Here is a 16,677-nt window from a genome sequence, read left to right on the forward strand (position 1 = left end):
GTTGTACAAGAATCACCACTGGGTATCTCATGATCTCAAACTTTAAGAAACTTTAATCTTCAAATGCAGAATTTTCAATAAACAGCCTTCACAAAATGTTCACTCACCCTGCTGGAAATACTTTATGAAGGAAACCATTCCATATTTGGAAGTTTGAGCTAAAATTGGGCTCTGGTTGTGCCCTTGGGGCTCTCCAAGAACAAGACAAAGACTTTTTTTCTCTAACAGCCCTTCAGATGTTTGAAAATGAGCAGTCTGGTCCCTCCAGGCATCCCACGCCAGCATAGATTCCTAGCACCCCCAGATGCTGTCCACTCAGTCTTTAAGAAGATGGGGCAGAGGAAGATGCCGAGAGCAATGTCTAGGCATGTCCCCTCTTTCCATTTCCATTCTTTTCATCTTTTTACAATGGCATTTTTTGCACTTTGTTGAAGCTTTATAGGAAAATAGTTGGTCTATCAAGTCCTGGAGAGAAATTCTGATCCATTTTAAAACAAAACAAAACAAAACAAAAAAACAGTACTTCTTTATTTAAAAGGGACACTCAGAGAATTAGGTGGGATGATGTGAAAAGCACTTGGCCAAGGACCTCTGACCAAGCTTGGGAAAGCTTCCCATCCAGGTTGGCCTTAAGTCCTCACCCTTGTTCATAGGAGCTCCTACTCAGAAGGCTGTCAGTGCAGTAGTTAGGTGAGGAAAAATTCAATATTTCCAGTCTGAGTGCAGGTTCAGGAAACTATAGGCCCATGAGGCACACTTTGTTGGGGGGTGGGGGTGGACACTGTCATGGGGGAAATAGGGATGGGGACATGAATAAGCTAAGGTAGTTGGTGCTTGTCCTAGGAAGGAGAGAGGTCATCTGGTATAAGAAGGACCACCAGTTCTGGGTTATAGTTCTTGTTCTGTTCCTAACTCCCTTTGTATCTTAGGAGGTATCTGTCATCCCATGCTTCCAGTCATTTTCCTCAAAAATGAGACTAGATCTTTTGCCTTCCTGCATGCAGTCAGGCTCCAACCAACCGACACCAAAGAGTATTTACTCCGATGGGCTCTGTACTAGGTTCTGGGTGAACTAGGTTCACTAGGTGTACTAGGTTCAGTGGTGAACAAGAGATGGTCATGCTCTCTGTCCTGGACTTTACAGTGCAGGAGAGAGAAAGAGGTTTGTCAGATAATGGTCCAGGTGATAATTTTCTCTAGGGAAGTGCTGCATCCCAGAACTGTAGCAAAGCCTGTGGGAGGAAGCTGACCTGGAAGAACCAGGGAGGGGGAATGACCACACTGAACACTAGAGGAAGTCTGGGAGTTACCCAGGCAAAGAGGGAAACAGAACCTTCCAGGAGGAGGGAGTAGATAAACCCATCACACTGAAGAGGGCAACGAGAATGCTTTCTTTCAAACAGCTGGGTAGGGGTGGATGGGTGGGTGTGGAGTGAGCACCCATGAGAATCTTAACTGCAAGATGTCTGTATGTGGCCTATAAACCCACAAGTGGAGAATGTAATCTACAGTGGTCCCAGTTTTGTAAGACTCCCATTCCCCCTGCCCCTGCACCCAAGGGCACTGATAAAGGGAGATACAAGTGACATCCAGAAGACTTCAGCTTAAATCAGGCATCAAATATTTCTCAACCAAATAAAGCTCTAAAGAAAATGAACAGGAGGGGTGCCTGGGTGGCTCAGTGGATTAAGCCTCTGCCTTCAGCTTGGGTCATGATCTCAGGGTCCTGGGATCGAGCCCCACATCGGGCTCTCTGCTTGGCGGGGAGCCTGCTTTCCCCTCCCTCTCTGCCTGCCTCTCTGCCTACTTGTGATCTCTGTCTGTCAAATAAATAAGTAAAATCTTTAAAAAAAGAAAATGAACAGGAATTAGACATTACATGGAATCAAGGAGATGACATCAAGAGTGAAAAACAATGAATGGAAGGCAGGTGGTAAAAGATCCACACAGACTTCTTCAGATACTGGAGAGGAAAAAACAAACAAACAAAAAACCAACAACCAATAAAAAAAAAGAAGTGCCATGCATTTAATGAAATAAAAGAGGAAATCAAAAATCTGAGCAGATAACAGGAGATGTAACATATATTTGGAAAAGGGAAAATATAACTGAAGTTTATATACTTGAATAACATTTTGGGAAGAGCTAATAGAATGGGGAGGAAGAAACATTCAAAGAAGCAATGAGGAAAATTTTCCAGATTTGTTGAAAGAAACTGACTCTCAGATTAAAAAGCCCAACAAACCCCAAACAACACATATACCTAGCTGTAGGAGACAGCAAGCATGTAGGTTATAAAATACAGTTGGAGGGACAGTGTCATGCACAGAGAAGTAATAGAAAAGTGATAGAAAATTCTTAACGTCAACAGTGGAAACCATAAGCTAGAATCATATCGTCAAAGTGCTGAATAAATAACTAAAATTCTGTACCAAGTGAAACAAGGGAAAGTGCCAAACTTGAGAGTTTGCCACCAAATGACCCTCACAAAATGGATTCTGAGGGAAATAATTCCAGTTGAAGGAAAATGAATGCAGGTGTATGATCTGAGCTGCAAGGAGAAACAGTGAACCAAGATAACTATGTGACAATCTAGACAAACTAGTGCCTATACATGAAACAAAGATAATCTGTGGGGAAAATAAAGCAGGCTAGATTTAAAATGCCAAGTTACAATCACTAAGAAGTTGGGTGAGGAGACTGGAGAATGAAGTTTTGCAAGGTCTTTGTATTGTCCAGAAAACCATGGCTACCGAGTGCCTGTCATGTTGTCAAATAGGCATTAAAAAGAGCAAACACTAATAGAATAGACCCAGTGTATACCTTCAAAAGAAATATAGGGGGAAAAATAAACAAAGGAAAGCAAAGCAGTCCAAAGGAAGGCAAGAAAAGAGGAAGAGATGGACAGGAACAGGTGAAATGGAACGAATGAGTCAAAAGTTCAAAATATGGGGCAGCTGGGTGGCTCAGTCAGTTAAGACTCCATCTCTTGATTTTGGCTTAGGTCAGGATCTCAGAGACATGAGATGGAGCCTCCCATCAGGCTCTGCACTCAGCAAGGAGTCTGCTTGAGATTTTCTCCCTCTCTCTCTCTCTCTCTCTTCACTCTGCTTCTCCCCCTGCTTGTGCTAGAAATAAATAAACAAATCCTTTTTTTTTTAAGTTCTAAGATATGATGTTAGAACTAAAATAAATTCCTAATCACAATAAGTGTAAGTGGACTAAATTCTCCCATTAAGGCCTTAATAGTAACACCATGTTTAAAAAACAAAATAAATTTCAGCTATATACTCTTTACAAAAGACACATAAAGCACCCAGAAAAAAAAAGGCCAAACTATGGAAAAGATATACCAGGCAGTTAGTAACCAAAGGGAGAGGGCAAATACAGTTATATTAATATCAAAGGGGAATTCAGGCAAAACACATTATTAGATATTAGAAATTTGCTGCATAATGATCAATGATTCCCTTCACCAGGAAGATGCATTGATTCTAAATTTGTGTATACCATGTAAACTTGTGTGTAGCCTCATGTGAAGCCAGACTGAAAGAATCAAAGGAAAAATTCGTCAAATCCATCATCATCATAGATTTTAACATATTCGAGTGTACTTTATAGATCAAACAGACAAAGAAAACAGTAAGAAATTAGAAAAGTCAAGCTTGAACTAACTAATGGACTTGACAGCATCTGATGTCTAGAAAAGATACAGTCCTTTCAAGCACGCTTGGAATATTCGGTGGACCTGATGCACTGGCACATAGAGCTGACCTCAGTGTAGTTCGAAGGACCGGGGTCTGACTGTAGTTTTTTGGGTTTTTTAAATTATTTACTTAAAAAAAATGTTTTTACCACAATGCAATTAAGTTAGAAAACAAAGCCAATACGATAATTAGAAAAATCCATTCACTTGGAAATTTAATAACACTTGTAATCAACTTAAGGGTCAGAGGAGAAAATATAATTGAGATGATTTCATTTCATCTTAACTTTTCACATCAAACTCATGGGATACAGTTCTTGGAAGGAAACAATACTAAATGCCTACCAAAAAAAATATTAAGACTCAAAATAGAGCTAAGATCTAATATAAATCAAAGACCCACAGACATAGAAGGAAGGAAATCAAGAGAGAAGAAACTCAGAAAATAGAGAAACATACAAAAGAACAGATCAACAAAACAAAATCTTTATGTTCGAAAAGATGATTCATTTTTTTTAAAAAAAGGGCAAGTGGAATGGAAAGAAAAAGTAAATAAAACCTCAGATGCTACAGAGAAAAGCAGTAAGAGGATATTAAGAACAACTCTTAATACTTTAAGACTTTGATATCATGGATGACTACCTAGAAAGATTGAATTTAGCAAAACAGCTCTAAGGAGAAACACAAAGTCAGAGCAATCCTTTATCTGTAAAAGAAATGCAACCGATAGGAAACAAGTTTACCACAAAGAAAACACCGCATTCAAATGGCCTTATCTGAATGCTAGGAAACATTCAGGAAGCAGATCATTCCATTCCTACAAAGAATGGAAAAAAAAAAAAACAGCTTATTTTAAGAAGGCAAAATAACCTTGATACCAAAACTGACAAAACAACCAGAAAAAAAACACTAAAGTCAACTTTCTCAGGAACATGTATACAAGAATTGAGAACACACATCCAACCAGATTCAGCAATAAATAAGAAGAAATCACGATCAGGTTAGGTTTCATTCCAGGGATTCAATTCATTAACATTAGAATTTTATTAATAGAACTCATGTTAATTAACAGATTAAAGAGGAAAAGTTGTATCATCTCAACAGATAAGGAAAATAGAATTTGACATCCAGACATGACACTCAAAAATTATCTTAGCATATTTTTAAAGCCAGCACGATGAATAGAAAAATCCATTTCTTAACTTGATAAATTTCCCTAATTTGATAAAAGACGTCTACAAAAATCATCCAGCAAACATATATGGCAAGATTGGGAAAGAAGCTATGATGTCCTCTCTGTCACCCCTCCCTCCCACCTCTTTGATTATGCTGGGGTTTAAGCCAGCCTTAGAGTAGACAAGAAAAAGAAACACATTTAAAGGGTGAGAATGTAAAATAGGACAGCCGCTGTGAAAAACATGTATGGCAGTTCCTCAAAAAATTAAACAATCACCATATGATCCAATATTTCCACTTCTGGCCATATACCCAAGAATTGAAAGCAGGGACATGAAGAGCTATGTGCACACGCATGACCGTAGTGTTACACACAATAGAAAAAAGGGGGAAGCACCCTAAGTGTCCCTTGACAGATGAATGGATGAATAAAATGGGGGTAGAAACGTACATTGGAAAACCATTCATCCTTAAGTAGGAGGGAGATCCAGACACAGGCTACGACATGGGAGAATCTTGAGGACAATATGCTAAGTGAAACAAGCCAGACACGAAAAAACACTATGATTCCACTTAAATGAGGTACCAGAGTAATCCTGTTCATAGAGACTGAAAGAAGAAAGGGGGCCATCAGGAGCTGGGGGAGGGAGATGGGGAGGTCACGTTTCATGGGGACAGAATTTCAGTTAAGGAAGGTGAGAAAGGTCTGGAGAGATGAGTGATGGTGATTATTGCAAAATAACATGAAAGTACTCAATGCCACTGAACTATACACCTAAAAATGGCAAAAATGGTAGATTTTACGGTATGAATATTTTATGAGAATTTTCAAAATTGTAAAGATTCCAAAGGAAGTAACAGAATTACTCTCAAATGCAAATGGTATGAGTGTCCATAAACACCACTCTCCCAAAGTCAGTAGTTCCTACTAAGCTGGCATTTTTTTTTTAATTACTCATGATTTGTGAATGGAGATGTGTTTCAGGGACTATATACAAAATTATCATCTTTTTGAGAAGGAAGAAAAAGCTTCCATTAGACTCTCAGAGGGGTTTGTGACCCACAAAAGTGTAAGAATCATTTTGAGTGCCCCCCGCCTTCCCCACAAGCTCTGTGGGCTTCACACAGGCTGAGACCAGACTCCCTCCATCAGTAATGACTTAGGAGCCCACTTCACCTCCCTTCCCCCAACCCCTCCCTCCCTCTCCCCACCCCCCACACCACTTTTCTATTTCATCCACCTGGGTTGTTTAAATACTACATGAAGTATATTCTTTTTTATTATGTTATGTTAGTCACCATATAGTACATCGTAGTTTTTGATGTAGTGTTCTTGTTTGGGTATGACACCCGGTGCTCCATGCAATCCGTGCCCTCCTTAGTACCCATCACCAGGCTCACCCATTTCCCCTACCCTCTCCCTTCTAAAACCCTCCGTTTGTTTCCCTGGAGTCCATAGTGTCTCATGGTTCATTTCCCAATCCTGATTTCTCCCCCTTCATTTTTCCCTGCCTTCTCCTAATGTCTTCCATGCTATTCCTTATGTTCCACAAATAAGAGAAACCATATGATAATTGTATTTCTTTGCTTGACTTCTTTCACTCAGCATAATCTCCAGTTCCAACCATGTCGATGCAAATGGTGGGTATTTATCCTTTCGGATGGCTGAATAAGATCCCTTTGTATATAAGGACCACATCTTCTTTATCCATTCATCTGTTGAAGGGCATCTCAGCTCCTTTTACAGTCTGCCTATTGTGGCCATTGCTTCTATGAACATTGGGGTACAGATGTCCCTTCTTTTCACTACATCTGTATCTTTGGGGTAAATTCCCAATAGTGCAATTGCTGGGTCTTAGGGCAGCTCTATTTTTAACGTTTTGAGGAACATCTGTACTGTTTTCCAAAGTAGCTGCACCAACTTGCATTCCCACATGAAGTATATTCTTAAATATTCCTTGAATTCATTTGCGAAGCTTTACTTTTTTTAAGGGACGTGAGGCCTTGAATTCACCCAAACTTTAGCTTTTTTCCTATTACCTTTCTTTCCCTGCATGATCATATTGAACAGGCTCCGCTCTAGCTCAGGACCTGGGGCCCAGAAGGTGTCAAATACCTATGCAGTGATTAGAATACTCCAAAACGTGTTCTGTAACCTTACATAATTTTTGGCCAGATTACCTTGCTGGTTTCCTATCTTGCATTTCGTGTGGGCAAAATTTTCACAAGCCAAAGACCCCCGCTCAATCCCTTGGTCTTTCCCTGGTGGTGGGGAGGATTCCTGGCAGGGTAAGCACGACAGAGAGCTGCCTCTCAAAGGAGGCTTCAACTTTGAGAAAATCCAGGGAATGAAAACTGGGACCAACTTACTTTCCATCCAAGTAAATTCTGAGACTTTTGTCTTTAACAAAATGCTTTTATTTCTATTTTTTAATGGAATGCATTGTTAGGTTCTTGCGTGAACTATCAAAAGACACTGATAGTGTTTGCTTTATCTCTTCCTTCCTGGTGGCAGAAAGGGGGTACAAAAGATCTGCTGAAGTCAAGCCCAGCAGAAGCCACATGGCGCAAGGCAATGAAGGGGTCACCTGTGGCGCTGGTGCACGGAGTGTGGAGTGATGGTCAATAGTCATCGTAGTTGACGTCGGCTCCGTGCCTGAAGCTGTCAAGGCTCTGGGGACCAATCGCTGCATCCTCGTCATAGTGACGTTGGTAGTAATCATAATAGTCGTGCCCATTCCGACCTCTGTTAAGCCAATAAGTGACATCATCTTCAAATTTCTGGGGAAAAAGAGGAAAGAGAGAGAATGGATTTTAGTACACATACTCCGCCTAGAACACATCTTATGTCTGGCTTTTCTCTGTGATGGCTTTTCTTCGGTGATTAACAGCTCTAACCAAGAATCACTGGTCATGATGGTATTCTGAGCTCAAAGGCCAACAAAGCCAGCTAAAGAGTATGGATAAAAGCCATGATCGGGAGGGAGACAAACCATAAGACTCTCACAAAACAAGCTGAGGGTTGCTGTGGGTAGGGAGGTAGGGAGAGGGTAGTTGGGTTATGGGCACTGGGGACGGTATGTGCTGTGGTGAGTGCAATGAGTGTGTAAGACTGATGATTCACAGACCTGTGGGGTTAATAATACATTATAATAATGGGGCTAATAATACATTATACGCTAATAAAAAAAATTTTTTTTTTAAACCACTGTCTCCAAAGGAGTGCACACCCAAACCCTTGAAAACTTCTACCCTGTGAGTTCTAAATATCCTCAACAAACATTTTTCTCTTTTTTGGGACATAAAATGGACAACTCCCAAGGAGAGTGATAGCTTGGCCTGACCTCCAGGTGCTGCACACATCTTAGAGACATTGCCTTGCCTTCTCTCCCTGTCCTGTCCTGGGCTTGGCCCACTCCAGCGCACGGAGTAGATGCTTGATAAATTAAATCAGCCACCACCCTGGCATGGTAGAGCCATGCGTCCGTGCAGTGGTTAGAACCTGCACGGCTGCACTTACTCATTCCACAATTGTTGATTACATGGACCCAGCATGTCAGCGCTGTGCTGGGCACTGAAGGGCCACCCAGAGCAAGCAAGACAGATTCCCTTGCCTTCACGAAGCCTACAGCAGCTGAGAGACACACGAAAAGAGAAGGTTGCAGTTAGCAGGAATAGAAGGGAAGGGGAAGAACTGAAGAGAGTGAGAAGCACAGAAGGACTGGCAGGTTTCCAGCTGGGGAAGCTTTGCTATCGATGCCTCTCCTAAAGGGAAGACTAATTCTCTGTCGGTAGTGAAAGTGCAAGACGAATGCAGATGGCTGCTCGCATGGGTTGATGCTCACGACTTGGCAAGAGGTTTGGTGTGAAACCACAAAGGTGGGGACAAGAGAAGGATGACCTAGGGAGGTTGCAGGGTACCTAAAAGTTTGGGTCCAATTTTTCTCGAAATGTAGTCAGTGCATCCCTGCGTCCCAAATCTAAGGATGCTATAAAGTGTGAATTCACAGGCACCCTTCCACGCTGTCCAGATGGAATTTTCCGGTGGTTGGGTCACAGGCATCTGAAGCTGGAAGGCCTGGCCTCGCCCGTGATGGTGTTCTCTGTCGCCAGCCACTTTGGGTGAGGAGTAGGTCAGCCTGTGCCATGCTAGTGAGCACCGCCCTGCCCCTCCTCTGTTTGCTGAGCCCCAGGGGCTTTGGCTTCTGCTCAGTTCTTCCCCGCACCACCACCTCTGCCATGAAAGCCAGAATGTTTGCTTTCCTCACAATGCCGCAGCTTTTCCCATAGTGAAATCATCTTTCCCCTTGGTTTCTTGCATTTTATAATCGTGTTTGAAATTTTGGCAAACCTCAAACCTTGAAACATCAAGGTTTTCAACAAATTAAAGAAATGTTTTGCGGGTACAGAAATAGCACAGACTCATACTTTACAGATCGATACGTGGGAGTGGCACAGAGGAAAAGGGGGTCATAACTCCACTGCCAAAGACAACTGTAACTGACATTCTGATATAGTTCCTTCCAGTCTCTTCTGTGAATATTTTTTTGAAAGATTTATTTATTTATTTGACAGAGAGAGCACAAGCAGGGGGAGTGGCAGGCAAAGGGAGAAGCAGACTCGCTGCTGAGCAGGGAGCCTGATGTGGGGCTTGATCCCAGGACCCCGGGATCATGACCGTAAGCCAAAGGCAGCCACTTCATTGACTGAGCCACTCAGGTGCCCTGGTTGTGAGTTATTTTAAAGACTCCCAGGCAGAATGGTGCAGCAAAGTTACATGGGATTCTGGGATGAATTTAAGCCCCAGCCGTTTTGGACGATGACTTCTCTGGAATCCCACTTCCCACTCATGGTGGGAGAGATTCCCATTTGCATGTTGGCTGATGAAAAATTCCAGCTAATATCGCTGTATCCTGACGGAAATGTTACCCAACGCCTGGGTGGCAATTGGCCTATCATGGGGACTCATCCTTTTTGAAGTGAATTCTGAAGGTTAATTTTCTGTGCCCTGTTTCCCGGAGCCATGCCTCTGCCCCCAACACACTGCCCTGGGGGGAGCCAGGTCTCCAGCAGGCGGAAGTACCCACCGCTTCATCGAAGCCCCTGTAGAGGAACTGCTGGTACCACTGCTGGACCTCCGGTCGGGTCCGGTCCCACAGCTGCCGCTTCTGGCGCCTCAGGCTGTTCAAGAATTCCTTGGCCTTGCTCTCATCCATTGCCACTTTAGTCTTAGCCGGAGCAGGTGCTGAAAAGATCAATTCCCCACCCCCCAAAGTACAAAGAATGAGTTCTGTTCTGATTGGGGCAAATCACTAGTATACATATTCCGTACCCCCAGCCCATCCTGCCTAAGATGGCTTTGACTTTCACTCTTACACCATAAGTGATGAAACACAGCCGCCTGTCATCAGTCTCCATGCCCCCGGGTCGTAAGCTCTCCATTTGGATGCAGCCATACCCAGGGGCACAAACTAGCCCCCAACTTCTAGGGCACGGGGGAGAGACAAGATATCTTGTCCTCTGCAGTGACTCACCAGGCCTAGACCCCAGGCCTCAGGCAGGGGCTGATGGCGTACCCCTTAAGCGTTTAGGAAACAGCTGGATGCCTAAGACCATACAAGTGTATGTTCCTTGCACAGGCAAACCGGTGAGCACTGTGCTTGCTTAGGAGATCTTGGGGGAAAATGAAACAATGAGCCCAGGCGCGGCCCGGCAGCACAGCAAGCTCTCACCCTGGAGAGACCGGGCCACCTTGGAACACGCTCTGCAGACCTCACAGCTCACCAAGGATTCAACCGAGTCTTGACAGGTACTGGCCCTTGCTTTAACACCTGGCTTCTCCCAACGTCTTCCCACTGTGGTCTCAGCTGTTTGAAAGGCACCAATTGTGTGGGCTGGGCTCAGGGGAATCAGCTGTGTCCCCACGTCTGCCCCTGCTCTTGGCGCCCTCATCTATACAGCTGGACTGGCAGTCCCCATCTTGGTGTTGTTGTGAAGGCCGCATAGGATGATGGGAGTGAAGTGCCCAGTGTGTTCCTTGAGTCATATGGATAAGAGGCCACGGATGTGTTCCTTCACTTCCTGTTCATCTGTGTCCCTCTCTCGGGGCCTGTACATAGTAGGTGCTCAATCTGTATTTCTAGGCTTGACTTGAATAAGGGCTGAGGGTGTACACCAGGACTTGTGATTATCTTGGTGATCTGCTCTCTCCCACCTCTGACAGGCTGGCCGTTCGAGAACGTCCATCACCCCAGGTGCCTGGGAGGAGCAGGCTGCCCAGCACAGACATCAGGGACAGGCCAGAGCCTGGTGGGCGGCTGGAAATGCTGAGAAAGATTCTGGGAGCTTCCTCAGGAGCGCCCCACCCCTGCGAGGGGCCACAAGTACTCAGCCCCTGGAGGTTCTGGGGGGCTGACTGGGAAGCGTGTGAATAGCACTAAGGAGCCCCACATGGTCAGGGAGCAGACTTGAACCTGTCAGAACTCCCTTCCAGGTGGATGGGGTCCGGGGAGGGAAGAATAAAGGATCAAAGGTTCACATTAGAAATGTTGCCACACGCCTAACTTCCAAAAGATAGAAAACTTCTTCATTTTATGGCAAAGATGACAGTTTCAAGGGAAGATGTCCTTCATAAGACCACACGATTGGTCCAACTGATCTACCAGATCATGGTGGGCCCAGAATATGCGTGGCTCCCAGCCTGTTCCATTTCTACAGTGTTTTGCCACTGGCTACCACGTTCATCAGAGGAGTATTTTCTCACAACAGGTGTTAGTCACAAAACAGTTGTTTCTGTTCCACCTTGCCCCCAAGGGCTAACTGGATAGAGTACCAGGATAGTACTCTTCCAAGTCTACTTCACTAACCGAAGTCTTATGTGCTCTAAAGGATATGCTCTAAATTTAGATATGTGCTCCAAAGTGTTTCATGTTTCCAAAATACACAACATGCAATGAACACAGTAACGCTGTTTCTTTTACTTTGGGGTCTGCACTGACGGTTTTCACAAAAGCATATGCAAACTTTGACCGGCAGTATTATTTATCTAATAAAATGCCTCACATACACACAGAGTAAGCCCTTCAGATCTGCCAGCCTTTCAAGAAGTAAACACTTTGGTGTTCGAAGCACAGGACCCCAGTGAGCACATGCAACATTGCCTTTCGTCGCGACCCGCTAAGAATGCCGCCCTTCTCCATGCGGGGTGTCCTTACCTTCCCGCTTTTGAAGCAGCAGCTTGAGTTTATTCCCACTTACGCCACCTAATGGAATGGACATAGAATTCATGTCAGAGTCGCACTGTACCCTTTAATTTCTCAAGTGCAAGAATCAGAGTTGGAAAAAGTCCCTGTGTGCCCTGGTCTCCATCCAGTAACCTGGCGGTTTCACAGTTTTGCTGTTTGTCTCATTCCCCATCATACAGGAAGAGCAATTCAGGCTGTTCCTGGCTCAGACCAATGACAATGACCGTGGCTGACCAGGGGCATGATGATTTGAGCTATTCCCAGGAGAAATGACATTGTTCTTTGAGCACCTTATGTCTTATATTATAAGGCCCGGGCACCCGGCATGTGTAAGAAACCTTCAGACTTTCCCTTTTTGTGGTATAGCGAATGGAATAGTGTCCCCCCCACACCCCCAAATTCATATCCATCCAGAACCTCTGAATGTGAACTTGTTTGGCAAGAGGACATTTGCAGATGTAATCACCGATCTCGGTTAACTGTGAAGGAGTGGTACCCCGCTGGATGCGAGACGGACTCTGAATCCGATGGCTGGGATCGCTGGAGGAGAGGGAGCGGGTACAGAGAAGGTCGCCACGGGAGACAAAGATGGGCAGACCCTGAGAAGTAACGCTGCCACAAACCCAGGAACGCACCTTAGCTCTTCGTAAATCCAGCTCAGTTTTGTAACTCGTCTGGCTCGTCTTCCAACGGGGCAATATTGGTACCATTTGCTCCGATTTTGACTTGGTTATGACAGTATTCCTAAGCAGCCTAAACATCTGAATAGGAAATAACGTGGATACACTTCTCTTGCTGGTGAGTAGAAGTGAGGAGCTGCAGACACCTCTAATCTAAGTTCTGCCTGAAGGTACAAGGCTTGTCCCGTGAAGGGAGAAAAGCCTCAGATTCAGGGGCAGAGCGTGTTCAGGTGTAAGGAGCTGGTCTGGCCCCAAGAGGGAAGGGGTGGTGTCCACCTTTTCAGGCAGGTCCTTAACCTCCCCACCCTTGGACAGACCCTAAAGCCTGTGCTCGCATCTGCAAAGAGGTACAGTTTTCTGGGAACGGGAGCCATAGTTCTGGCCAGACTTTCACCAAAAGTGTCTGGGACCAAGATAAGATTAAGAACCGTTGCTTAAAGAATTTACTTAATTCTTAAAGAATTTAAGAATTCTTAAAAGAATTCTGCTTAAAGAATTTACTATGTAACGGGGGGAGGGGAGCACGCTTGTGGCCATAGGTCACAAATTGGCTGCCCACAGCTGAGCTTTACCTGTGTTTGATGAGCGCACCAGTGTTTACAAAGTTTGAATTTGAATGGCTCTGGACCCAAGTTCCTCAGCACACCACGGGGTCCATAAAGCACCACTTCACCTACTGGCTCTCTGTAGGCATCTGAATTTGAGCGCTACCCAACCCCCTTCAGTGTAGGTATGCCAGCCACGAAGCATGGTTGGGAAAAATCTCTAGGAACCAGGAATTTTTTGCGGGGGAGGTAACAGCAGACATTTATTACCAATAACACTCTCAACTCCAAAACTGGGCACAGAGATTAAAAATAAAACTACATCACACTTCTCAGTAAAGCATTACTAGTAACTTTCACTAAAAATGTATAAACTTTGTCAAAATTTACCAAGCCTTCAAATGATTTGATTACAGATATTTATAATACATACATTTTAAACTACATTAACTGATACAATTGGAAAAGATGAGTCAGCAAATAGTTTCCAGAAACACCCCTGGCCCATAGATTAGGGCAAAAACTAAGGTTTCCAATACCTGGACAACCACTCCAAAGATGGGATGAGTCACCCCAAGAGGTTCCCCATCATGAGTAAATAAGTAGAAATAGGCATTTGATGGGGCTCCTATAGAGGGGATTATTTAATTAGAGTGGAGTGCGACTGTACTTAAAGACTGTACTTCCCATCAAATGTTAAGAGTTAATAAAGAAATTTATGAACACATTTGCCAAAGCAGACAGATACGTTCCTTGGCACAAATATTAGCATTCGTTAATATCTTAACCCTGGTCCATCTCTAATAGCAGCGCGGCACACACAGAATTAAGTGTCATCCCTCCACCTGTTTGCCTTCCGTAAAAGCACTGGAAAATGAATGAAATGTGGGCTAATGTTGAAATAGACATCGGAGTTATGCATTTGCGATCTCGTTGTAATTTCTAGCAGCAAATGTGTCACCACTGTTCTAGAAATGAAAGCCTCACCAACTCAACAGAAAGGCACAGAAAAATTAGGAATTTTTGATATTGCCACTGTGCCAATTGCTACACACTGAAGTATAAGTAAATATTAATACTTGTGATCAGACACCAAACTAAATTTGTTTGAAGAAAAAAATGAAAAAATGAATAGCTGTGACTTTTTCCCTACAGTACGAATTTGTTTTTTATGCTGATATCATCAGTCACTACTTCTAGGCTGATTATAGACACTCCTGGATTTATTAAGCCTGACATTATATCTCTCAGCAAATACAGAATTTCAGGATGCCCCCTTTGAATGTGCTAACTATTAATAAACCACTCAAGAAGGAGCGATGATCATTTTCTCCATTAAATATATTTGGGTGTTGTAGGGAGCCACCTGTGGGACTTGATACATCAAGATTTTCATTTTATGTCCTAAGAACTTTCACACTCCAGCTTCAACGACGATAATATTTTAATCAATTCCTTCGCTGCATTCTTGGTACAAATAAAATAAAATACAAATCTGAAAGGCAATGGTTTACAGCAGGTGCTCCCTGCTTTTATTCAGATGTGTTTCTGAAAATGGGAGGGACAAAGTAGGAGAGGCAGATCAATCATGTAATTGACTAGCCTCCCCTGTGTTTGTAACTTAGAAGGAGAGCAAGTCTCCCCACTTGAACAGGTCCCCCACTGCTCTGGAGACCTGGAGCTTTGGCCTCAGGGCTCCTAGGGCAGATTAACTCCCTCCCTTCCACCTGGAATTTGCTTTTCCATACCTGTTTTGAATAATCAAAGTACAGAAGTAAAGCAATCGAGTGTCTTTCATTGTCATTAGCCAGCTACTCTGTAGGGTGAAGAGCAGCCGTCTCACGGGCAAGCCTTTCATGCCTTCTGGTCCATGGACCCCTAGCAGGAGACCTGGGGGTCACCATATGCCTCCCAGAGTTGTAAGGCTCAAAGGCGCTTATGCAGGCATGAGGCCACTAGTGAACCGTAAAGGAGCCTACAAGTGGACGGTAGCATGGTCAGGACTCCCAGGGTTCAGATGCCTGCACCCCCACCAAACTACTCCATTTGGAGGATGTGCATGAATATGCTCATTTTATGTGGAATGAACCTGGAATTTTCAACCGATTCACGGAAGGTTCCGTGAAGCACAGAAGGTTAAGCATTTATCGTTTAAGAGCATTTCCCATCTGGGATGTGAGGCCTGTGCACAGTCTGACACACCTTGAAATGGACTTATTGGGAAGTGCCTGGTAAGGAACTGCCTGGAAGGGTATCTCCTAATGCTGCTTTGGGACGGCCCTCCATCCTAGAGGCTCCCCGTTAAGCCCCTTACATTAGGTCCCAAACACTTCCTGCCCCTCCTCTGGACCTTGGCCCTCATTCTTTCCCAAGGTGTCCAAGCCATGTCTGAGACCCTGCGCTTGACCCTGGTACTCCGTCTGCTGGCCCAAGCGTGCCACTCCCACTTGTGCAAGTGCAAAACCCAAGACCCTTGCCACCCTTTTGGTATTTGCCCGGGCTCAGGTTGGGTCTCTCCGCCCTCACGCCATCACCGATCACCCTCGCCAGCGCCCTGTCGTCGCCCCACTTACCTGGGCCCAGGCAGAGCAGCAGGAGCAGTGCCAGTGCCATCAGAGCTAGGACGGTGGGCCGCGGGGATGCGGCGGCCATGGCTGCAACGGGAGGGCTGGAGGGGAGACGCGCGCACTTCGAGCCGCTGCACGAGAGGACTGAGCTAGGTGGGACAGGGGTGCAGGCAAGAGGGCGCTCCCTACATTCCAGCCGGGGCGGGACCTGCTGGCCGGGCGCTGAGCCAACCGGCCGCGGGCCAAGCTGCCGCTCGGAACCCCACCGAGTCCCGCACCGCCCGCACCCGGGTCACGCTGGCTGCCCCTCCACGGGGGCGCCACCGCTCGGCTCCAAGGCCACGGACGCGCGCCATGCCGGGGCCACTGAGGGCGGCCGGGGTCAGGGGAAAGGATGGGGAGACGGACCACCAGGTCCCAGCTCAGGTTTCTCTCCCTCTTCCCCCTCGGCCGGCTGCCTATTGGATGGCCCGCTCTCCCGCTTTCCCCTCTGCGCTGGTGCTTCCCTTCCTCCCCATCTCGCTCCCTCCCGGGCTTCGGGCCCTGCTTGGCCTTGGCTTCTAAAGTGGCCTTTGGAATTTCCTTCATTCCGGGAGTGGCGCTTAAAGATGCTTTTGGCTGTGCTGTGTTTTGTGAGACTTTGAAAGACTCCACAGTCTGGGTTCAGAGCTGCAGTTCAGGAAGACGTCCCCGCCCAAACTACTCTAATAGAAAAGCCTTTCAGAAACCAGGAACCTGGTGAACTCCCAGGTATCGCAG

General features: G+C 45.2%; 1 protein-coding gene across 1 annotated transcript; it reads right to left on the minus strand.

Moving 5' to 3' along the window:
* Positions 1-7,277: 7,277 nt before the first annotated feature.
* ECRG4 (ECRG4 augurin precursor) lies at positions 7,278-16,427 on the minus strand. The gene is made up of 4 exons (XM_032351675.1): positions 15,925-16,427; positions 12,097-12,144; positions 9,970-10,127; positions 7,278-7,663 (listed from the first exon to the last, which is right to left on the minus strand). The coding sequence occupies exons 1-4, from the start codon at positions 16,001-16,003 to the stop codon at positions 7,505-7,507; spliced, it is 444 nt and encodes a 147-aa protein (XP_032207566.1). The 5' UTR covers positions 16,004-16,427; the 3' UTR covers positions 7,278-7,504.
* Positions 16,428-16,677: the final 250 nt, after the last annotated feature.

This window comes from Mustela erminea, chromosome 7 (genome assembly GCF_009829155.1).
Source record: "Mustela erminea isolate mMusErm1 chromosome 7, mMusErm1.Pri, whole genome shotgun sequence".
NCBI lineage: Eukaryota > Metazoa > Chordata > Mammalia > Carnivora > Mustelidae > Mustela > Mustela erminea.